The following is a 25,854-nucleotide window of genomic DNA, read 5'->3' on the forward strand; positions in this document are numbered from 1 at the left end:
AGTAAAAGGCATGCACTCATTTTTTCGAACATTTTTGCGGCCCCTAAGGAGTCCGAAAAATCTGGCGTTCACTGTAATTTGTCAATACATGTGAATAAATCTTCTGGAATTCCCACATATGTGTTAGCTCAGTGCACATGCGCCACTGCAAATGTCCTCTATTCAATCGGCTTCCTTTAATTCAAACTTTTAATCATTTGAACAAATTTTGGGACCCCTTTGGGTTCGCATTATCGAGATTTAACTGTATGTTGTCTGGCAGGAATGGTGACAACACGTACACATTCTACAATTATTGTCATGTTTACAAAATTTTGATGACAGGTCCATCCTCCTAGAAGATGTATAAGAACCATGATTCAAAATATTGTATTACCATAGTTGCTAACAGAACTGTAAACACACACTAACTCAGTTGGGTAAGGGCGTTCAAGCATTCACTCAGAGAGGAAAAAAAAGAAGACCGTGCCTGTGCTTAGTACCACATATAATTTCGCGTTTCCCAGGTTGGAGGCATTTGAATCCATGGAATAGTCTACAGGAATGACAGCCAGTGGATTTTTGAAAATTTCCCCAGTGACTAATTAATGGTGCTCCTTTGAAGTTGTGAATTCACAAGAATTGCTTTATTGAATCCAAAAACACTGAAAGAGCGACGGAGTTGGCTGTTACAGTGCTTGAAAATAAATGCCGCTGTACAAAGAATTTCACAATGTGCTGTGATTTCTGCTTATCGTCGTGTAGCATCACGAAATTGCAGTCTCAATCTGTGTACTACACTGATGTGGAAGACTAGAACGAAAAAACCAGTAAAAAAACACAAAGGACAAGAGGAGAGGTTCACACCACAACGACTGGTGTGAATGACCAGTCGTTGTGCCGTGAACCTCTCCTCTTGTCCTTTGTGTTTTTTTACAGTTTTTTTTTTTTTGTTCAAGTATGTACCAACTGGCCCAGATTTCAACCCTTGTGGAAGACAATGTGTGACAAATTCAGAAACTCGCTTAGGTATTTAGCTACTTTGAATTAATGCTCCTAGCTTCATTTCGCGCTCGTGATTACAGTTGACTCTGTTTATTCGACCCTTATGAGACTGACAACATTGATTTAATCATTCAGTGGGTACACGTGCACCTGTTTTTTCAGTGGGACACCGGTTTCATACATGCTGCACTATGGTGGCCGGTTTCCTAAGGTCGGCTTCACCGCAGTACATCTGTTGTGCGGTAAAGCATACAAACGTCACGAAGGTGATTTTGGTTTTGTATTCGATTGCACCAGACAGGCAATTTTTGGTCCAATTTTCATTAAAAGGAAGGTGTGCATTAGAATTGGGTAAACAACGTATGAGTCATTGTGAGCTATAGTTATTGCTTCAAAACTAAGGCAGGCCAAAAATGAGTGTTTTCGGTCGAAAATGATGCTTGTTTGACGTATTCATGGTCTCTTAAGCTCTTTCGAGAGAGACCTTGCCATGAAAAGGGTTGCCATTTGGCTCACCATGGGGGTCAGGCATGGGCATGGTGACCGATCAATTTCGGAGCTTGGGCCCATAGAAATGCATGGGCCCCAGCCATGACCTTCAGTCGCGATTGAATGACCGAAAGTCTTTTTATTAAGGTGCAATTTAAGATACTACAAACTGCCTACTGGAGCTGCCATTTGTCTACGTAGAAAATTACTTATATCTATTAATGCACGCATATCAGCTATGGCAATGTACTCGGCACAGTCTACTACTGGCTTTTGAAAAGGTAGATTGTGTGGAAAGGAGCTTGGAAACAATTTTTACAAGTTATTTTGCTTGCGCAGACTCTCATAAAGTATCCGTAAAGTATCTCACAAAGTTACCTACGAAATGGCCCCAGTCAGTACCAGTGCCTCATCTGCCTCGAATTGCACTCATGTGTATATCGCATACCTCAAACCATATTACTCTCCTGTTATCACTGATATTTAGACGCACCGGGACGATGCTTGCACCGCCGGGGATAATGATTACATGCATATTGTGTGTTTCTTGTGGACGATGCATGCGGGCGTCCCAACAAAGACGAACGCTCCCTGGCTCTCGAGCTGTCGGCTGAACTGGCTTGCGCTGCATTATCATACGTAAATATACTTTGTAAATAGTCTCCAGGGGAGGTATTCTATAAGAGTCCACCTAGTGGACTGTTCATTTTGGCCGTTCCTGATTGGCTGGGGCCGCTCGTCTCCTCCTCGCTTGTACAGCTGCATCCAATCAGCAGCGGGTGAAATGGACAGTCCACTAAGTGGACTCTTACAGAACACCACCCCAGTTGTTAATCCTTCGTTCGCGTAACAATATACCCAAGCTGGTGGGACCCCAGATGGTCCACTCTCCCGCACATCTCTCGCCAAAAGCTGCAATGCTACCAAGCCCTCTCTCTCGTTTGGAGGCTTCTTCATGCAGATCTCATATTCTTCCACTGTGCTGATGGGGTTGGCTTTTAGCTCATCATCATCATCATCAGCCTGGTTACGCCCACTGCAGGGCAAAGGCCTCTCCCATATTTCTCCAACAGCCCCGGTCATGTACTAATTGTGGCCATGCCGTCCCTGCAAACTTCTTAATCTCATCCGCCCACCTAACTTTCTGCCGCCCCCTGCTACGCTTCCCTTCCCTTGGAATCCAGTCCGTAACCCTTAATGACCAACGGTTATCTTCCCTCCTCATTACATGTCCTGCCCATGCCCATTTCTTTTTCTTGATTTCAACTAAGATGTCATTAACTCGCGTTTGTTCCCTCACCCAATCTGCTCTTTTCTTATCCCTTAACGTTACACCTATCATTCTTCTTTCCATAGCTCGTTGCGTCGTCCTCAATTTGAGTAGAACCCTTTTCGTAAGCCTCCAGGTTTCTGCCCCGTAGGTGAGTACCGGTAAGACACAGCTGTTATATACTTTTCTCTTGAGGGATAATGGCAACTTGCTGTTCATGATCTGAGAATGCCTGCCAAATGCAGCCCAGCCCATTCTTATTCTTCTGATTATTTCAGTCTCATGATCCGGATCCGCAGTCACTACCTGCCCTAAGTAGATGTATTCCCTTACGACTTCCAGTGCCTCGCTGCCTATTGTAAATTGCAGTTCTCTTCCGAGACTGTTAAACATTACTTTAGTTTTCTGCAGATTAATTTTTAGACCCACTCTTCTGCTTTGCCTCTCCAGGTCAGTGAACATGCATAGCAATTGGTCTCCTGAGTTACTAAGCAAGGCAATATCATCAGCGAATCGCAAGTTGCTAAGGTATTCTCCATCAACTTTTATCCCCAATTCTTCCCACTCCAGGCCTCTGAATACCCCCTGTAAACACGCTGTGAATAGCATTGGAGATATCGTATCTCCCTGTCTGACGCCTTTATTTATAGGGATTTTGTTGCTTTCTTTGTGGAGGACTACGGTGGCTGTGGAGCCGCTATAGATATCTTCCAGTATCTTTACATAGGGCTCGTCTACACCCTGATTCCGTAATGCTTCCATGACTGCTGAGGTTTCGACAGAATCAAATGCTTTCTCGTAATCAATAAAAGCTATATATAAGGGTTGGTTATATTCCGCACATTTCTCTATCACCTGATTGATAGTGTGAATATGATCTATTGTTGAGTAGCCTTTACGGAATCCTGCCTGGTCCTTTGCTTGGCTTTTAGCTACAGCCATGTAAAGCCAAGCATAGCTTTCCTTGGTTACATTGGTCTGTTGGCTTCATCCAGTTAGATTCCAGACAAAATTGCATCTCTTTACGAAATTTGAGCACAAAGGAGCCAGCACTCAAGCTGAAGCAGTCATGAATATGCCTGGCTCCCTTATTTATGCAACACTCAGTGCATACTGGCTTAGTTCTCATTAGTGTTTTGCTATTGCTGCATGTAAGATGGCATTCTGGATGGTGAAGATACTCTTTGGAAACCTCTTTGAAGGATTTCGTTTAACTGCACACCGAAACCAATTCAGCCTGAGTGTTGTCTTCAGGCTGAGTTCAGATGTGTGTGCTAGACAAGAAGCATGATTGCAGCGGGATATCCAAGGCTGCCTGCACTAATTGCATGGCAGTCATTTCAGCCCGCACACACTTTTCCTTTAGTGACTGCTTTTAATCACAATGTGTGATTCAACTCCATGATTATGAATGCATTGTTGAGTGTCAAGTTTTATCCTCAGTGAGCAGTATAAGAGTGCCTATGCTAGTGTGCCACAATTTGACTATTTTGCAGGCTTGCCAGTTGCTGTTGCAAAGTGAACTTGTTTTGCTACAACTTCGAGTTAAATTAACGGGTACAGCAGCCAACATCACCAAGGTTATCACTGAACATAATCTATTCTTATGTAAGATCCAGGTCTGTGTTAGGGTTGCACTGCCATATTTTGGACATATTTGAACTTATCTGCACCATCAGCTGTAGTCTCCATTCCTGAGTGTCTTGTCTGCTGTGACCATACTGATTGCCCACTGTGCCATTATTTGATTCACAAGGTTTTCCCTGGTGTGTGTGCGTGTGTGTGTGCAGTATATAGTGTGTTGTGTGTTGGGCATCTCTTTAGTCTCACTTAAGAACGACTATCTCATGGGCATCATTAAGGAGTGCGCAATAGAAGTCGGTAACGCCGTTAGACAGGAAACCAGTAAGCTATCGCAGGAGACGAAAGATCTGATCAAGAAACGGCAATGTATGAAAGCCTCTAACCCTACAGCTAGAATAGAACTGGCAGAACTTTCTAAGTGGATGAACAAGCGTAAGACAGCGGACATCAGGAACTATAATATGGATAGAATTGAACAGGCTCTCAGGAACGGAGGAAGCCTAAAAACAGTGAACAAGAAACTAGGAATAGGCAAGAATTAGATGTGTGCGTTAAGAGACAAAGCCGGCAATATCGTTACTAATATGGATGAGATAGTTCAAGTGGCTGAGGAGTTCTATAGAGATTTATACAGTACCAGTGGCACCCACGACGATAGTGGAAGAGAGAATAGCCTAGAGGAATTCGAAATCCCACAGGTAACGCCAGAAGAAGTAAAGAAAACCTTAGGAGCTATGCAAAGGGGGAAGGCAGCTGGGGAGGATCAGGTAACAGCAGATTTGTTGAAGGATGGTGGTCAGATTGTTCTAGAGAAACTGGCCACCCTGTATACGCAATGCCTCATAACCTCGAGCGTACCGGAATCTTGGAAGAACGCTAACATAATCCTAATCCATAAGAAAGGGGACGCCAAAGACTTGAAAAATTATAGACCGATCAGCTTACTGTCCGTTGCCTACAAAGTATTTACTAAGGTAATCGCAAATAGAATCAGGAACACCTTAGACTTCTGTCAACCAAAGGACCAGGCAGGATTCCGTAAAGGCTACTCAACAATAGACCATATTCACACTATCAATCAAGTGATAGAGAAATGTGCAGAATATAACCATCCCTTATATATAGCTTTCATTGATTACGAGAAAGCGTTTGATTCAGTTGAAACCTCAGCAGTCATGGAGGCATTACGGAATCAGGGTGTAGATCAGCCATATGTAAAGATACTGGAAGATATCTATAGCGGCTCCACAGCCACCGTAGTCCTCCACAAAGAAAGCAACAAAATCCCTATAAATAAAGGCGTCAGACAGGGAGATACGATATCTCCAATGCTATTCACAGCATGTTTACAGGAGGTATTCAGAGGCCTGGAGTGGGAAGAATTGGGGATAAAAGTTGATGGAGAATACCTTAGCAACTTGCGATTCGCTGATGATATTGCCTTGCTTAGTAACTCAGGAGACCAATTGCTATGCATGTTCACTGACCTGGAGAGGCAAAGCAGAAGGGTGGGTCTGAAAAATTAATCTGCAGAAAACTAAAGTATTGTTTAACAGTCTCGGAAGAGAACAGCAGTTTACGATAGGTAGCGAAGCACTGGAAGTGGTAAGGGAATACATCTACTTAGGGCAGGTAGTGACCACGGATCCGGATCATGAGACTGAAATAACCAGAAGAATAAGAATGGGCTGGGGTGCGTTTGGCAGGCATTCTCAAATCATGAACAGCTGTGTGTTACCAGTACTCACATATGGGGCAGAAACCTGGAGGCTTACGAAAAGGGTTCTGCTGAAATTGAGGACGACGCAACGAGCTATGGAAAGAATGATGGGTGTGACGTTAAGGGATAAGAAAATAGCAGATTGGGTGAGGCAACAAATGCGGGTAAACGACATCTTAGTTGAAATCAAGAAAAAGAAATGGTCATGGGCCGGACATGTAATGAGGAGGGAAGATAACCGATGGTCACTAAGTGTTACGGACTGGATTCCAAGGGAAGGGATGCGTAGCAGGGGGTGGCAGAAAGTTAGGTGGGCGGATGACATTGACATTTGCAGGGACAACATGGCCACAATTAGTACATGACCGGGGTAGTTGGAGAAGTATGGGAGAGGCCTTTGCCCTGCAGTGGGCGTAACTAGGCTGATGATGATGATGAAGTGTTTACAGTTGGCAGCCACTAGAGGAAAGGTCGCTAGATAAGTTTCGAGGCAAAGCTTTCCTCCTCCTCTAATCCTCCTCCTACATGGAGCACCACTAGCGCTCCCAAAAGGTTCCAAACCTTTCAACATGCTTGCAAAAAATGTGTAGCTTTAGTGTGTGTTGTATTACATTTACCAAAACTCGTTATGAAACTTTATTCCATGCAGTAAATTCTTATTCTTGCATATGTTGTTTAAAACATGCTTTGGAACGTTTTCAAAACAAAAACGGAACACCACTGCTAACCGGCCAAAATGCCGGGTGACCGCACTAAGCCAATCACGTGTGGGCAATGGCAGGAGGGCAGTTAGATTAAACAATGGCTCTATATTGAGAAACTTTTTATCTAAGTACCTTACCTTAAGAGCATTGTCTTTATGCACATCTGGCAACCTGTGCCTTGCTTTTCCCTGTGTATGTGTATAAGACAGCCTTCTGCTGGTGTGTGTCAATTCACTGTGTGTCACCACCTGTGCAGGCTCCCTGGCTGAGAATGGCCGGTCACGGTATGTGAAGCCGGTGATTGGTGCTTTTTCACGCATCATGGGTGCTGTGAGAGGGGAGGTACCATGTGAGGTGGTCACTGCCAAGGTGAGAAAATTCTTGGTTTGCTTGCCTATGAAGAGGGATGTGGGGACTAAGTTTTTGCCGTCTTGTTGCTACTGTGATCCAGAAATCTATACCTTTTTCTTGATAGAAGTAATTTAGAAATTCAAGATATCCATAGACTTGTTCCTCACAAATTTTCAGCCTAACAATTTTTCAAACAGTTTTCGTTGCATGAGGTAGCGGGATCGAATCTCTGCCACGGCAGCTGCATTTCGATGGGGGCAAAATGCAAAAACACTCGTGTACTTAGATGTAGGTGCACGTTAAAGAACCCCAGGCGGTCCAAATTTCCAGAGTCCTCCACTACGGAGCGCCTCACAATCAGATCGTGGTTTTGTTGCGTAAAACCCCATAATTTAATTTTTTTACTTAAACAGTTTTCGTCATTGCAGTTTTGAAACAATAGTTTTCCTAAAAGTGACAATTGACCAAAAAGTGCAACCTGAGAAAAATCAATTCAAAGATTTAAAAAACATGCCATTTTATTCTCTGGGCAACTGCGCCAAATAGGGTGCCCCTGCTGCACAGGTTATGCCTTCAACTCTACACTGCTCAGTGGCAATTGCTTCTTCTTTGTAGTGCTTTTGCACATTGAAGGTTTTGTGGCGGGCGCAGTCCACCACAGTGCTGATTATTTGTCGATGACAATGAACTAGTGGAAAGAATGTGGACTAATACGAAGATATGCAGTGCCAGCAGTAATGAAAACAAGGCTAAGCACAAAAAATCCCGCAGGCAGGAAAAAAACGAATGCAACTAGTGGCATGTCCACCAATCCAAGCTTCAGTTTTGCAGTCCATCCTGACTTGCTATGGTGAAAAATGTCTTTTCCAACATCGGGATTTAAATAATTCCAAAGGGAGATTTGAACTCTTCTGGAAGATGCATTTCAACAAGCATGCTGAAATAATGGATCCTCTCTCTTTGTAGTGTGGTTGTGTAGTTCCCCCCAAATGTGGCGTCCACATGTGGAACTTTGTTGTTTCAGCCCTTGGATGCTGCCATGGAAAAGGATCTTGAGTCAGCGCTGAAGGCATTTCTCAAAAAAGGAGAGGTGCTTGTGCTCACCAAGAAGGTAACACTGATCCCATCCTTTGTTATCTTCGGCATGCCCTGTGCCGCTTTCCATCACATCGGAGTGGTGGTGTGACTGGGAAAAGCAGATTCCAAAGTGTTTCGGCCTTGTGGAATAGCAGCTTACTTTAGCAGTTTCACATGTGAAAGCCTGTACAATGCATCACATTTGCAGTGCAATTACATGAGAGAGGTACAAAAAATCACTCGCATAATACAGTCGAAACCATTTATAATGAACTGGATAGTTGTGCGAAAAGTGGCCGTTATACCAGAATTTCTTTATATAATGACTCGCCCTTAAAATGTAAAAAAATTAACCACACTGAAGCGTGCGTCAGTAGTTAGAATTTGACAGCACTTTGTTCCGAAAACCGGATTTTCAGTGTCATTTTTTTTTTTTTTTTGGTGCATTCTCGCACCTAGCTGCAAACGTTCCATTAGAAACGTCCATCTAAACAACACAGTGTGGTGTCGTATAGCTCTTTCAAAACGGCACCCGGTTCCGATCATCTTGTCATTTTGAAACTGCAAGCGCATCTGCAATTGTTAATTCGAGAGTTTGTGATATATTTTACTACGAGCAGGATATGACTGTATTCTGCACACGAGAGTGAAGCGTTCAAGTTGGCTGGAAGCATAAACTTCGGAAACTACTGCGGTATGCTGTCATTTTGTGAATCTCTCGGACATCGTGGTCTCGGCATTATGACTATGCGTCAGCCATACAAGAGCCGTAAAATTACGTTATCTACCGTATTTACTTGATTCTAATGTGCCCTCAATTGTAACGCGCACCTGTCTTCCGTGATCAAAAAGAAAGCGGGGAAAACTGCCCTCGATTGTATCGCGCATCCGTTTGCTGTGACCTAAAAAAAGAAAGTCCTTTACAGTACCGTGCACCTCACCGTGCTGTTTCTCATACATTGACGACATCCTCGTCTTCCGCACTTCAGCAGACAACCATGCACTTCACCTGTGCCATGTGTTCGAACAACTACGGAACTACGGGCTAGTTGGAACGGTCTGAAGAGTGAGTTAGGTGCACTGGACTTGGGCCATTGCGTCGATGCCTGTGGGATATCTCCTCCTGCCGCCCGTGTGGAAGCTATAGTGCAGTTTCCACGACCTGCGACCACAAAGCAACTGAGTCAATTCCTTGTGCTTGCCAATGATTAACGGCAATTCATTTCTCACTGCGCTGTCATCTTGCAACCCCTTAATGCACTCCTGTCCGGTCAGACAAAAGCAAACACTCCCATCTTCTGGAAAGAGGATGCCGAGACAGCTTTCAGTTCCATCCAGGAAGCTCTCGCCAACGTGACTCGTTGCACCTCCCATGTGTGATGCCCTGACATCGCTATCGGTGGACGCCTCGGATGTTGCCGTCAGTGGAGTACTGCAGCAGTTGGTCCACGGCTTGTAACAGCGTGTCGCGCTCTTCTCGCGAAAGCTCTTCAGGCCGAGCATAGGTACAGTACTTTCAGTCATGAACTGCTGGCAGCCTACTTGGCCATGAGACATTTCCGCCACTTTCTCGAAGGTTGGCAATTTCACATCCTCACTGACCACAAGTTGCTCACGTATGCTTCGACCGCTACCAACTTTGCCCACACTCCCCGTGAGATTCGCCAACTTGCCTACATATCCAAATTCACGATTGACATTCGGCACATCAGTGGCACAAGCAGTCCAGTCGCTATATCTTAATGTGCATCGACTGGATCACGCATTGGCCTGTGGCATTGTCACTCAGCGATATTGTGACGGAGAAAGTCGTCCTAGGCCTTGTCGCAGTATGGATTAGTCGCTACGGGTCTCCTTTGACGATTACAACAGATCGAGGTCGTCAGTTCAACTCTGCACTGTTCCGTGCGATGTCCCCACTGCTGGGTGTCCGCCACATCAAGACGACGGCCTGCCAGCCGATGCCCAATGCCATGGTCGAGTGCTTTCACCAGCAGTTCAATGTGATGTTTTCACTGATGTTTTCCTGGATGACTCATACAGTGACAGTTGATGCACTGACTGTTTGATGGGCAGAAGGTTTAATTTTGGGGCTTTTCACTTGAAAGACTTCGGTATAGCGAACCATTTACTGCAGTCCCCTGAAGTTTCTTATATCAAGATTTCGCTAATTAAAAAGAAATCCGCCAACCCATTCTTTTAATGACTGTCGACATTACATACAATTAGCATTCCAGCAATGCACCATATTGCTAAACACACCTTTATTTACAATCTGTAGTGGCCATTCTGAGATTTCCATTAAGGGGGGACACTGCTCTTCAAATAATGTTCATGATGTTTTCCATCAATATTCATGAAACTTTGCATTCTTGTTAAGACTTTTGTGCTGATTTCAAGTATGTAATTATTTTTCCAATAGGCCATTTAGTTCTGAAGATAAATGAAATTCATTGTTCATAATTTGCACAAACAGTAGGAAAAAAAATGCACTACAAAATTCATATTGGCACATGCCTGGGTACTAGAAAACATAAGGAACACAATGGTAGGAATAGTATTTTGATACATGAAATATTAGCAATTTTATAGCAATTCAATCTGTACTGTTCGAATTGTGGCTACCCCACTGTCTGATCTAAAGCAGAATTGAAAATTTTTAAAGCATAAATTCCAAAATCTGACCCTACCATTGTGTACTTTGCACCCTCAGCTACAAGCCACAACAAAAATTATGGCTCTATCTGCTTTGAAGGCAGAGATATCGCCGCGGCAAATCAGCAACAAGTCAAAAGTCGGTGTTTCGAGAAAACGAGAAAAAAGGAATACATTCACTTTTAATCAAAAGTACAGAAATAATTTTGCATTATTTTGTAGTGAAAGTGGTTAAAAGCCACCAGGAAAGTAGTCGCCCTGACCACGGCCACCCAAATGCGGCAAAAACATCGTTTGGCACCTTTCGCAGATTCCCGGTGGCTTGCATCGCGCGCACGGCAAGGTTGTCGTTCACGCGGGTCGAGCTCCACGCCGACGCGATATCGCCGCAACACGCGCATGTGATAACTATCTTTATGGCGAGGCCAGATTACCGTTCGTTTTTGCCTCCTGCGACGCTGCCGCCGCACACCTTGCACTTGACAAACGACATCAGTACGTTCACGGAGTCCTACTGAGGATAGCGAAGCCTGCCTCAGCGTCGACTGGCGCGGCTGCAGCGCCGTCGGCGCGAGTGAGCAAATCCAACACCCGCTTTGTTGCTGGCGTTGACGCAAGAACTTTTTGAGCATCCATTTCCCTCTGCCAAAAATCCTCATGCTGCAACATTGCAGTGTCACGCCGAACGCGGCCGCTGTCCGTAACGATTTCACTCATTTGTGAGCTGGCTAGGCCTACTTCGGCATCGTCCGCGGCTTCGGCATCATTTGCGGTTGGCGGCGAGCTACTCTCGATGCTTTCAGAAGCAATGGAGCACTTTTGAATGTTATAGGCTGATCGCTTCCTTTTGCCGAACTTTTGCCTCATGGTGAACTTCCCCGGTGGACTGGACATCGTTGGGCGTGTGCCAGCAAACCTACGAGATGCGCCGTCGCGTCGCCTGCGGAGTGGAGCAGACGATGGGAACCTCGCGCAGCCAACCACAGCATGCGTTTTTGGTCACGTGTGCTAGTCAATGAATCGGATCGCGCGTTCGGGCTTTTTTCTTCCCCGGATTTCAACGTCACTGGCGTACCGACGGAGTCACTTTTGGCGGGAAATTAAAGAAGGAAGGCTCCTCTTTCCAACGAGACCAAGATGGCCGCGATCGCGCGCATAGAGAAAGAGCTATGCGCCGCGATAAAAAGGGCTGTTTTTGCGCGGAATTCAGCTCACAGTGATGTTATAACTTGATATTGCGGAGGAAATACTCTTCCCTGAGATTTGAAACTTAGTGAATTAAAGGAATATTAGCTGTAGAATTCGAAAATTTCATTCTAAAAAAATCGATCTTTTTCGCGATTTTTTCACCGCAAAGACCCGTGTCCCCCCTTAATTTGGTTTCGTTCAAGTTGCACTTATGAGGAGTCCATTCTTTTAGCTAGACAGCTGATGAGTCTCTCTGAGGTTGCATGTCCTAGCTTCAAGGGAGGTTGTGTAACCAGTTTTATGTATAGTCTGGATTGATGTCATAGCTGGGGCAACATGCAGCTGTTGTATTTTGTATCTGGTGACGTTGCGCACCTTCAGATGTCACAAAGAAAGCATCACTAAATGCGACTTCTCAACTGTAGCCAGTTCTATCTCACTGGCACAGTAGAGTTGGGCTTAAGCACGTCTGACTTTGAATGGTTTCAGTGACCTGTTTGTCTGTGTTTTGTGGTTCCTTGAACCAAAAGAGACAGAATTTCCTGATCTTCTAAGCACACTACAAAAACCAGTTCCAGACACCCATCATGCAGGAGTTTGGAATCCAGACCAGTGTGCGAAATTGAATGCCTTGGCATCTGTGATTTCCAAGGCTACTGGTGCTTTACATCACCAGTGTCCATTTCACCCCACAGACAGATTTACAGGGCTGTGTCATCTTGCTAACATTTAGCCATCTAGTATCTTCAGAGGTCTTCAAACAAAAAGTGGCTGTGCATTTGAAATGTGTAGCATGTGCATTGCTCATGAAAGGGTGAGGGGGGGGGGCAATAGGCACAAGGAATGAACTTTTTCATTGGTAAACTGTGGAGAGAACTGCTCATACACGGGAATTTCAGCTTTGTCCCCTAATATCTTTTGACACGGAAAGGGGATAGTTGCCTTTCTTCACTGATTGCCAGTATTTTCAGGTTTGCAGCTCTCTAAAATTGCAGTTTGTGTTTTCAACTGCTAAGAGCATTGCCATGCACAGTCAGCTTTTGGCAATGCATGTGGCAGCACTAGCTTCGATGAAAACCTGCCACTGCTGCCCTCAGCTTGTAGGAATGTTGTAAAGATTTTGAGAACAAGCAAGCCTGTAGGTCAGCTGCAGCATAGCTCACATGACTTGGGTTGACAGTGTAGTTTGCTTGCACCTGGTTCTTCTTTTTTTACTGCAACTTGTCTGTGCAAGTCCTTGCTTTTTTTCGCTCAAGGATGGAAGTGTGCAGCATCCTCATACGGTGGTATAGTGCACAATAAGCACACTTTGCAACACTTTTTGAATGTGGTAAATAAACTGCTTATTTGCTGGCCAATACTGCCACGAACATCGAAGCCAAATATTTCTATACAACCAACCGCGAGCTCACAGTGTTGTTCGAAAAGGTGCTGGCCCTTTCACTCAACCTTTGCAAAAATGTCACTGCTATTTCTTTATATTCTTGCTAAGGAGTAAACACAATCTATTAGACAGATTTTCATAAACTTCCCAACAATAAATGTTGTGGCAATAAATGGAAAAATCTCGTGATGATCTCTACTGGCATGACCTTTGAAACTCAATGGCGATCCTGCTTGAGCTAATGGGGTATAACAGTGGACTCTCTACGGTATGAATCTCTTGGCACAGTGCAAAAATTCGCATCACATAAATTTGGAGCATGTCGGCTACTTCATTGCCTTCCGAATTTTTTTCCTTTTTATGATTTTCAATTTTTTTTCCCCGCAATCCTAGGACCTTCCTTTATCTCATGGGGAAATGTTTGGAAGAAATACGCTGCAAAGTTTGAGAAGATTGCTCTTCTTTAATGTGCTGTCTGCTGGAGGTGCTATTGCATCGCTGATCGCGGCTTTCGGTTGATGCAGCGCCTCCATCTTAGTATCGCGGTAAACACGAGAGATCAGATGCAGACATCTGTGGCACTGTGTTTCACTATGCAGAAATGAAAGTGAGCGCGAAAAGGGAAAGCTAGTGTTGCGATTTGTTACGGCAGTCAATGGGCGCGCAGCAAGCGGAGCTTCTATTGGCTAACGTGAATTTGAATCACTGGGGCACTTTTCTTTGCGCACATTTTAATGTGATAGCATAAGATCCGGTGTCGGTGTCTTGTGTGGGACGTTAGTGAAAAATTATTGCCAATCACAACCATGCAGGCCCTCCGCGTGGCGCAGAGGCGTTACTTATCTGAATTGCTCAAAGTAAGATGCATCGGAAAAATCATGAAGTACAGCCTAAACACAACGTACAGACATGACGTCGGATTGTAATTTGAATATACTAGGAAAGATAAATTCTGTTACGCAGAAACTAAAACCTATTTTTCAGCATTTCTACCATTCATAGAGCGGCATGCTGAGCTCAGTTCCTTGCAACACCAACCAGATGTCGCTCGCTTCCACGGATCGGCGACCCGTGCAAGAGGCCGCATTTCTACCAAAAAGCTCGCCCGCTCGCCTTCATGCCTGGTTCTCTTGAGTTTTGTTTTTACGATCTGGCTGTTGCCTGATGGGGATAAGAACATTGTGCAAAATGAGGGCATATGTCTTCCTTGCGGCGGCGAAGCTATTTCGTATCGTGTGATCTGGCGGGTGCACAGGTAGAAAAGTTTCCAATTGTCCTCAGACGCCAGAAGGCATGGAAGACAGAGATTAGGCTACCCATGTGAGCGAATGCAGCTGATCTTGTTGTCGCGGAAGGACTAGGTTGTGTGGGATTGCCGGCTTCTGATAAAGTTGCAAGGTGTTCGAAAATGGCCGAGAAATTGCATGATACTGCACAAAGCAAAAAAATTATGTGAGAGGAGGTGAGGAGGAGATCAAGGGGGAGTGGCCTAGGTTGCCTCGGCAACAAGGCTGCTCTGCCGGCCTGACAACCAGTGCGTGGCGCTACCGGGCCATCGCACCCATAGTTTCCTACAATTACTAGAGGTAACTCTGGTTCTGGTATTGTGCAGCCATCATGGGAATCGTGGTTAATATATGGATTTACTTGATCTTTGTGTTTGGGGCTTCAGATGTTCTTGTGGCTTAGTTTATTACACTTTAGCTGGGCCTAAACTTCAAAAGAATTTATACTTTTCTTTTTAATGCAGAAGGTAATAACACTGTAAGCACGCATAATCACTTCTAATTGCGGTGGGTCCGTAGCGTAATGGTTGCAGTATCTGGCGTCTGTGCTGGAGGTCCTGCGTTCGAATTCTGCCGTCAGACAATTTTAATATTTTGAAATTATTCGTAAAGCTATACTGTCTTAAAAAATATTCGCATTGAAAAGCCACCAAAAACCAGATAGATGAAGTTCAGGCAAATCCATGTGCTGCCCATCATTTCCATGTTGGCTGAACTGCCCTGCTTGCAGCTCCTGTAGAGAGTAGCACCACAGTTCCCTCTAGTAATTTAGCTCTCTGATCTGGGCCTCTTCACCGGCTCCGCCGGGGATCGCAGGTTGGCTCGACTGTTATCATCCACTGCAGCGTGAAAAGTGGTTCGCGACATTCGAAATTTAGTACAGTAGAACCCCGCTGTTACGTTCCTCACTGCTGCGTTTTCCCGGCTGCTACGTCGGTTTTCATCCAGTCCCAGCATAGCTTCCATAGGATCCAATGTATAAGGAACCCCGCTGTTACGTAGTAGCTGTGAAAACGTTCCCGCATGATGCGTCGCAACCCCAACCCGCCTGTGCTAAAGTAGGCAACGCGCTCCAACCGCCATTTTGGCTTTTGACGAGTTTTGACCGGGCTTGGCTATGGAACTGGCTGCAAGAAGCCGCATGCCAGTTCGAGAGGCTGCCACTAGGTGGCCATTCGTGAAAAATGCTCTCACTATCATCACTGCGATTACGGTCACCGCATGGTTTGTTGAACGGGTCAACTCACGGAGGAAGAAAACTCGGGAGAGGCCCTGACGTCACTCTTTGTGAAGCTATAACTAAAGGGAAGCCGGAAGTTGGCATTGCTCATGGCGTTGCTCATGGCTTTGCTCCGCCTATCGGGCCAGCTTTCCTCTATTGTTTACATTTCTCGCGAAACCACGCTGCGCGCAACCGGGCTGCCCGGGCACGCGCGCTCTGCAGCAATACTAAACAATCGTTTGCACGTTAGCATGATTACACCAAAGAGGGCAAAACTTCCCGCGGATGTTCCTTCGTCCGTTGCCATTGCCGTGGCGCGGTGACGATGAGGAGCACGAGCCACATGATGCCGGGGAGTTGCCAAATCCTAGCTTTGGAGAAGCCTTCGTGGCTCTGGACCTCCTCCGCAGGTACGTCGCACCTCACAGCGACGCTGACAGCAATGCGGCCTTCCAGGCTATAGAGAGTCGTGTGGTGATTTCTAGCGAGCGAAAGAAACGGCAAGCCACCATTCTAGACTTTTTTAAGTTCTAAGCGCACTCTGGATGGAAATAAATTGTCTATAGTTGAAGCTGCACTTTTTTCATTCATTTTTGGAGCTTTCCTTACTGTTGCGTTTTCCCGGCTGTTACGTTTCTTTTTCCTCGGTCCGGTGAAAAATGAATGAACGGGTTTCCACTGTACCTTGTAAGCTAATGGACTTGGGCCAGGATTTTTGGAAAAAGCGTATTATCCCATAATTTGTATGACGTGTGACTGTATCACTGAAATTCTACTGATATCCACTTAAACCTCTATATAATGAAGTCTACAAAACTGGCAGTTTGATTCATTATATTGAAATTTGACATTTATGCAAACAAGTATAATGGCAGATGTATTTTATTGCGATAGCAATTATATTGGCACTCCAGCCACATTTTTGCCATCGCCGTGATGTTCTGTATAGTCCAAGGGCGGTAGCACCGCCGCCGCACGTTGTATGCTGTATGTGGGAGTGCAAGCATGCGAGGGAAGCCGACCATCATGGCTCAGTCTGGCACGCGCAAAGCGGCAAGTAAATGCCCATCTTCCGTTGCACAAAAGGCGGGGGGATGGGAGGAAGGGAGGGAGGGAGGCGGGGCGGCGTTGTGCTCCGGCAGCAAATGCGCGCTTTGTGAACGGGCACAAGGGGAAATGATGATCACGGCTCAATCTTGCGGGCCATATATTGAGCAGAGCGGGTAGGTAGCGCAGGAGGTAGGGGTGGTGGCTTCGATTCTGCCAACAAGTGCTTACGTTGCAGGGCTGATCGTGCGCGCTGTATCTTGAAAAGGTACTGCAGACGGCTCATACCTTTGTGCGGGCTGTGTTCTTGCCACTCTAGTGTTGAAGCGATAGACCGCACGAAGGTGACTGCTTGCTGCTGCTGCCGCACTTGCTCACACCAGTGTTTTGACAGCGAGTGTCCGTGCTCGAGTGTGGTGTGTTCATGTTTGCTTATTTGCGCTGACACCATCCTTATTAATTCAATTATTAAGCGAATGTGTCCAAGTTTATACGGCCGATGAAACTACTATCCTTACTTCGTATACATCAGAACACCGTGAATTCAAAGCGCGCCGCCATATTGAGCGCTGGTCGCGCCATCTATCCTAAGCGCCGCGAAGTAGCAGGTCTGGGCTGCCACGCCGGGAGATGCGACCCGGCGCAAAAGCGAAACTTGGGCTTTTTAGCTGGGCGGTAGGCGTGTTTCGCGTTTTTTCTAACCTGTCATTTTCGCTGTCTCGATCCAATGAAACTTCAAGACCTCATGCAAGTCCGCAATGACCACACTGAGCGCTGTGCAGGCTGCAGAAGCGAATACATAGGGCAAGTACGCTATTACGTTTGTACAAACCGCGCGCTATATGCTAGAACACGTGTGAGCTGTAATATCTCCGCATTTTTGGCACGTAACCTGTGAAGGAATATACAGCACTGTGTTGGTGCCATATATTATTAAAGCACGCAAAACATTGTCCTCTGCACTTTCAGTTTTCTTTATTTATTTCATACTGCATACCTAGAACAGGTCCAAGCAGGGTGGTTAAACACAACAATATTACAATGCATTATTCAATCAAGTAGGGTGGTAAGACACAACAGTAGTACAATGAGTCAATTGAATCTTGTTTGTCATGGTCATGGTGTCATGGTCACTACTGGGTTGGCCGCGTTTGGCAACCAACTGGGAGGTCGTTTGACTGGGCTTATAGCCTGCCTGATTAGCAGACGCCTGCCCTTCACCACCTGCACATTGAAAACAAAATATATGTTATAGTAAGAAGGGCTGTAGTTCTTTCCCATGCCATCACTGTTGCGAAGATATAAAGTCCTCTCAAAATGAAATAGAAGATACACCAGGCCAATTGTGTAGTACAACCACTTAAGAGTACAACATTCAGAACACAAGCCTACAGCACTCAAACAAGCAGCATATGATGCTAAACCTGCACTCATTGGAAAATGAGGAACTACAGTAGTTATAATGTTAAACTACGTGTGCAGTCAAAGCCCCTATAACAAGGTGAGCATGACAGCTGCAGGTGTTGTACAGTTGTTGCACAAACCATGACAGGGCACATAAAATTACCATACCTACTTAAAGCTGCATCATCAGGGACCCCTTTGGTACAAGCCAACAACCGCACCTGCATTCCAAGAAATTAGCCCCACCAACTGCAGCTACCTGGTATCAGACCTGTTTCGCTTGTGCGACGCCATATCGGATTGTTGGCGCTCCCTTAGAAAAAAAACAGTAAAAAAAAAAAAAAAAAACTGGCGAGAACGAGCAAAATTTTGTTACAAAATACAACAATAATTAACCACGTTATCTTTCTCGCTATAAGAACGGGAAAATCTTGCGCCTTGCCCCGCATAACAGCCCGCACGCAGTTTAGAGCTCAGGAGGCTCAAATGAATTCGTTACGAATGACACCTGCAACACCAGCTCGTAAAGACAGGCGCGCTGCAAGAACACCTTCGGCGACAAGCAGTTGTCGCGTGCTGTTGTGGACGCATGCTACGTGACGAGCAGACTTCGGTTTACTTTCATAGCAATAACGCTCACCAGCAGGGCAACATTCTATTGCCTACAACTTGTCGTTCACGCTTAATGGCCGTGCCGTGCACCAGCTGCAAGTATTACTAACCGCAAACTCAACAGTTCCGCTTAACTGTCGAGGGCTCTGCATTACTGAAAACACGAAAAGGCTTGCCTTTTTGTAATAGCCAAGGCGAAGCACCGGCACGGGATTCTTCTCTGTAGGCTTGTTGTTCAGAAAGTGCTCGGAGCAAACCTGCGTGTTGCACATATCACGATCGTAGGGCGCAAAATTGAACGTGGCACCAAGATATACACAGATCGAATACTCACTCGTGTATTTTCACTGGGTTGGTAGTTCTTCCTATTCACTGCAGCTATCCACCGGTGGCGCAGCTTGGCATTCTTCGTTGCGGATGGAAATCGGTGCAGGCTGAAAACACCACACCGGTACGATTCCCTACGTGTGTTGTGCTCTTCGCAAACAGCGCTAAGCAACCTGCTCCTTTTGCGCTGGTTGTTTTGGCATCCAAACACGATGCAATGATGCCCAGATGACTTCTTGTACTTTGGATCCGCGTGAACGGGCACATTTCCGCACTTTGGAGTCCTAGAGCTAACGCTTGCCATGTCTACCGGTCGCCGGTGAACACACTTTGGCAGCCCAGTACAAAATGGCGCCAGTCGACCGGGCAACCCGGGTGGGAGAGTATGCGTTCGGTTAGTCTGGGTGCGAGGCTATCTTGTTCTGGTCTATAGCTGTCTACTAATTTGCTATCGCAATTGATGCTTTGCCTTTGAGGCAAAACTGACTTTTTTCCTACAGAAGTGACCACCAAATTTTCCGCATGACCATCGGAAAGAGCAAATTTAAATTAAAAAAAATTCATTTCGTGAAATTTGAGTCGACAATGAAAGATACGGTTTCACGCCTTGTCGACAATATCTTCACATCGTTGGAACGAAGCGAAGCCGTCCATGCTTTCACACCCACTCTGCCCCCGCAGCCGATATTGCCAGATTTAGTATTGCGTACGTTGCGTATGTAAGAGTGCTACGTTCTGCATAGTGCACATGGGCAGAACTCAATGCGAATGGTACGTGAGCATACGTGACCCCTGCATATGCATGCATTCCATTCTTGCGTGCTGCACTCATAGTTGTTCATTTGGGACAGCGCGAGACTTCGTTTTTTGCAAAACGAACGCAAAATGAAGAGTGCTGTAATCTGGCTAGGGATCCGGCTAGCATGTTTGCATTGGCTTGGCTTGACTATAAATAAGCGCTTTTATTTTTATCTTCCAGATAGTGCAGCAGGTTTATACAGGGTGTCCCAGCTAACTTGAGCCCAAGTTTGAAAATAGGTGAATGCCACATAGCTGGACAGAACCAAGGTAATGTTGTTTGCTGTCACTTGGAGATATTCGGATTATTTTTTGCATTCCGCCTAATTTCATAATTAGTCCTTAATAATTCAACTTCTCAGATATTATAATTAGATTAAAAGTGTCAATGAGAAAATTGTAGAGCCACATTAAAAACTCCTGATACAGCTTTCTGTTGCTCAATATGTGCTACAGAAAGTGTTTTCCAAGCGTGAAAGAAGCCCGCAAATGCACACAAAATTGCCGTGCCACTGTTCGCTTGCGGTACTTTGTGTGCGTTTGCTGGCTTCTTTCACGCTCGCAAGAACTCTTATGTAGTACGTATGGAACAGAAAGCTGTAACAGGAGTTTTTGTTGACGCTCTAAGATTTTCTCATTGACACTTTTCATCTAATTATAATATTTGGAAGTTGAATTAAGACTAACTATGTAATTTGAGTATCTCCAAGCGATGGCAAACATTACCTTGGTTCTATCCAGCTACGTGGTATTTGCATATTTTTAATCCTTTTAGAGTCGATTTTTTTTTTCTATGTGTGGCTGCCCAGGGTCGGTTTTTTGATTGAAGATTCCAATTGTTCTGAGGGACCTATTTCGAAAAAAATTTACCGTAATTTTTCTAGGGTGACCGTAAAGTGAGAAAAAGATATTTTGCGTTGGTATATATGCACTCTTTATTCATGAATAAGAACAGTAAAAGAAAGGAAGTAAGGTATAAGAATTAAACATTTTATGCATTGTTATAGTTTAAAGCTTAGAATATGCGCACACGAGAATTTTTGGCAAGTCTGAAATGGTTCCTGCTCTTACACTAATGTTTACGTCCATAGTGTAATCGAACTGCTAGGTGAGCGAACTCAAGAAAGCTGTGTGCCTGTCAAAAAAACAAACAAAACGTTTGACGAACTTCCACTAATCTTCATCTTATTGCCAACCAGAGGCAATTAGATATCGCACGAGAGAGAGAGTAAAACATCTTTATCAATAATATTTTAATGACAAGAGCAGTGTGGGAGGAACCCTCAGTCTAGGGTCTAGTCTAAGCCCGTTGTGTCACAGCTCGGAGGACCTCGGGAGGTCTGTCATGGAGGGCATTGTCCCACAGCTCTTTGTTGCGTAGGGGGTAAAGGAGAGTTGGCAAGGGAGGAAAGAGGTTTGCAGTGCACTCAATCGTGACGTGGAAGATTGTGGGCGAGCTGCCACAGCCAGTGCAACGATCTGTATCTCTGTGGGTAGTATTTATTGAGAGACAAGATTTGGAAAAGTTGCGGTTTGTGACAGGAGTAATGCCACTGCTACCTCCCGCGAGAAGGACGGCGGTGGTGCGGCGTGGGTGCGACGAATGCGTGTATAATCACGGAGTATGTCTTTATATCACGCGAGTCTCCCCCCAACAAAAAGAAAAGGAAACGCATGCACAGTGGCATCCCTGTGAGCACTAAACGAGCGAGAAATAGGCGGCCTCCCTTTGAGCGATTAGTAACTAGATAGTTTGCTAGCGCAAGAAGCCGAAACCGCCGCCCACCTACGTGCGTGCCAATGCGCGAGCGCTAGTATATAGACGTGCCGGAGCAAACTAGCTCTAAAACAAACCATGCAACGAAAACAGAGAGAGGGAGGTGCGAGAAAGAAATTGCCTGTATTCCGACAGTGGCAGCACATGGCCAGCAAAGAAAAAATTAGGAAATTGGCGCGCTTTTTAAACATACGGACGGCGCAGTAAACATACTGCATCGACAGTTTTGGACTTGTCGCGGCGCTGTATATTTACACTATTGACCCTGAAAGGGTTAAACTCTGGCTATAGTTAGCTGGGACATCCTGTATACATTTATGTACCCATATTAAAAGCTCTGTCGTAAAGAGCTTGCATGCTGCATATATATCGTCATGGTGCAGTGCTAAAAAAAAAAATCCAATGTTGCCTGCAGTGGGACGACGCTATCATGAGAATCAACACTGGGGAGCGAACGCATTGCCTCTCGCTTCAGGGCGTCTCCAAAACTCGAGATTACGCAACCTCCAGTATTAAATGCGTGGGAAGACGGTGCACGTTATGCCACACCATCTCAGAATGCTCACTCTTTACACACGTGCCAGATTACATCCGTAGCAGGGCGTGCGGGCTGCGAAGGTGCTCAGCCGTGCCTGAAAAGGAGACTCGTGACAACGTAACTCCGCCCCCTCCGTCCCATTGTGCCGAACGCGCACTTGGCCGCGTTACTGCGAGCTCGCTCCCCTCCCTCCTTTTTGCTGGCGCGGAAAGACTGTGCTCATCGAGCCACCATCCTTCTCACAGTTGTGCACTAAGAATACGGAGTGTGGGCGCGATAGGATCTTATCGCACTTAGACTTTCTACAGAACATGACTCTGCTCCGCTTAGGCTGAGTAGACCGTAAATAAACAGTTAAAGTAAAGCGTATGCAATCATAGTGTACACTATATGTTATAGTATAGCATACGCTAAGCAGTACACGTTTGTTAGTTTTAGTTGTGCTGTGAAATCTTCCGATCTCTGAGGCCATATGTTGTCGTTGCGACTATCTCCCGACTGCAGCGATAAGTGGCGCTGACATCTCGAATGTTTCTTCTTTCGTTAGGCTTGGACTCGTTCGAAACGAGAAGCGATCTCGAAAACTCCACAAGGTTATCCATAATACTCTGTCGTCGAAGTGGCCTGAGACTAAGGAAAAGCCGTTTACGCATGCATTTGGTACGAACGAAGTTAATTTTACAAAAGCAATGTCAAATTCAATTCGAAGTGGCCAACCGGGACTGCCGCCATGTTTTAAGCAAACTACGCAAAGATGCGAATACTAAATCTGAAATAGTGTGCATACCCTATGCGTCGCTAAGCGTTCTGCGCGTGCACAATAACAACCTGCTATATAATAGCGTATGCAATGGTATGGTGTACGCTAAACTAAAGCTGTCTAATATGATGGCTTTGGCACAAACAAGGAAGGACGAAAGGGAACAAGAAGAGGCTGCCAAGGGGAGGCGGTTGCTCATGGTTGTGTGGTAGATGTGCGCGTGCAAGTAGTTGCTTGCGATTTGGCCATTTTCATCCGTGGAAGTTTCCACTTATTGTCTGTATTGTTTTGCGGTGGCAGTGAAATATTTCACAGCGAAACTGTACATGGCTAGCCGATTCGCCCGTCCGTCTGTCTGTTGGTTGCCTGGATCGGAGTGGATCGTCATGGATCGGAGTGAAAAGGCCTTTTGCTAACTAGGTGGTTGGATTAGCTGCGCCATTAGTGACGTCATTGCTCTCCGTCGCAGTCAAGCGCATGTATAGCAGTTTCTCTCTGTCTCCTATATGGGTAGGCCATGCGCCATACGTTCTTCCGAGGAGCAGGCAGCTTTCGATCAGCAACGCCGCGAGCAGAACCGGGAACGAGCTCATCTATGCCGCGCCGATGCTGCAGCCCAGGCACAGGAGGAAGCTCGTGCAGCTGAGTGCAAGCAGCACCTGCGTACCGAGAATCTGGCAGCCCACCAAGCCGTCGTTTAATAAACCATCAGGAATAACCCAGGGATTAACACTGGGACCGCACATTTCAGCTTCGCTGGTAAAACATCTGTATGGAGTGCTTCAGTGGTGACTTTTTAAGTATTGTGACTGTTTATGAACGCACTTTGTTATATTGAGGTTAGAAATACATGGTGTTTTTATCTACAAGAAGTTTTAGAAGTTTAAATAGTTCATCATACCGAGAACTTTGTATATTGAAGTTCGTTTTATTGAGGTTTAACTATACACATCTATTGCAGTCTAGCAGTTTGCCTATCTCTCCTTGATCTTCTCTCTCCATTACGACCTCTATCTCTGTATTGTACAGTTACCTATGCCTGTAACGGCTTTGGCTCTGTCAGTCTAATCCCTGCTTAATACTTGAAATGTATCTTGCTTATCTCAATTGTTGACCAGTTAATGCTTCCATGCACTTTGAATCCCAGTGCTTCTATGTTTCATCTCATTGAGTGTGATGGTGCCATCTTGCGGTAGAGAACGATACCACAGTGCCTATACTGTGCTCTCCAAAATGGGCCGTGTGACATTTGCACCAGGTGCTCTCAGTCTTGTCAGCATAACAGTTGGGTGCAATGAAGATTGCAGATGTGGATGTGCTATTGCTTAGAGTGTGCTAGCACTGATTGAAAAGGGAAGCAGTGGCTGCATTTATTTACATTTTCTCGTCAGGAAATATTTGCGAAGAGATGGGGCCTTTAACCTCACAAAGCCTGAACACCATTTCACATCAAAGAAAAATTAAGTTGTCCAGATTTATTTCTCGCCATGAAAATTATATTGGTGCAAAGAAAACTTAATGATATTTGATCAATAATTAAGTGGTACATTAATTAATTGATTTTCTAAACACTCCGTAGCTGAAAACTCCCTTGAGCATATCAAAAAAGCTAATATAGCTTCTACATTAGTTTTTCAGCACTTAATCAGTTTCTATGCATCAAATTGCTCGTCACGGAAATCAAATCGCGGAAATACCGTGATTACTTATTTTTGTATAAACTCATTCAGAACCACTTTTGTTCGCGGTTACTGTCAGCTGTAACGTTCTGCCTGCCTCGCCCTAGCCTGCATAATCCTAGCATTTTCTATATGAATTGCTCTTGCACCTCTAACGCCATAATATGACTTGTAACACAACAAGATCACTTACGTGATGATCTTGTTATATTCAGTTCTACTACTTGCTCATTATCTGCCTTCTGTATGAATAATTCAATTTTTTTTGCATTTTGTACCACGGTTGTTTGAGATATTCTGTTTTGTTTTTCGGTTTTATGTTCTTTATGTAACACAAGTGCACCAATATGAAGGTGTAAAGCTGGGCACATTAAGAAAAATAAATAAAATAATAAATATCAAAATATCAAAAATGATATAGTGGGGTTTGTGGAGTTATTACCAGACATATTCCACACCATTCATTACAGGTGCTTCAGGGTCCCTTTTTAGAGAGCAGCTAGGTAGACTTGAGGGCTCGCCATATCTTCCATCACATGTGCAACTTTGGCACATGAGTCATTCAGTCATAGTTGGGTAGCAGTGTGTGTGACATGAAATTCTCCTTTGCAGGTGGACCCCAGCATCATGGGTGGCATGCTTGTCAGCATAGGTGACAAGTTTGTTGACATGTCCATTGCAACCAAGGTCAAGACATACACTGGCCTCCTGAAGCAGGCAGTCTGAATAATAGATTTAAAACGTCTTTGTCCACATTTTGTGCCTATCCTTTGAAAAGAAATTCTAAGACAGCATTGAAGATTCCGCCTGATGATGTCGCCAACATTGAATAGAGCGGTGTGAATACAGAACTGGGGATGACTGCCTGAAGCATTATTGCTTAAATTTCTTGTCAAATGTATTTATTGTTTAGTACATTTTTGTGTACTGTGCTTAGCAGTAAGTATTCTATTTTTGTGTTGTTACTTGTACAGAAAATAATAGTGAAGTACCTGAAA

At 45.0% G+C, this 25,854-nt stretch overlaps 1 protein-coding gene across 1 annotated transcript in view; it reads left to right on the forward strand.

The window, feature by feature from the left end:
- ATPsynO (ATP synthase subunit O, mitochondrial) overlaps positions 1–25,854 on the forward strand; it is a 45,761-nt gene extending 19,907 nt beyond the window's left edge. The window contains exons 6-8 of the mRNA XM_075697147.1: positions 7,008–7,120; positions 8,127–8,213; positions 25,469–25,854. Coding sequence (XP_075553262.1) covers positions 7,008–7,120; positions 8,127–8,213; positions 25,469–25,582 — 314 coding nt within the window. The 3' untranslated portion in view covers positions 25,583–25,854. The remainder of the gene's footprint in view (positions 1–7,007; positions 7,121–8,126; positions 8,214–25,468) is intronic.

This window comes from Dermacentor variabilis, chromosome 6 (assembly GCF_050947875.1).
Source record: "Dermacentor variabilis isolate Ectoservices chromosome 6, ASM5094787v1, whole genome shotgun sequence".
Lineage (NCBI taxonomy): Eukaryota > Metazoa > Arthropoda > Arachnida > Ixodida > Ixodidae > Dermacentor > Dermacentor variabilis.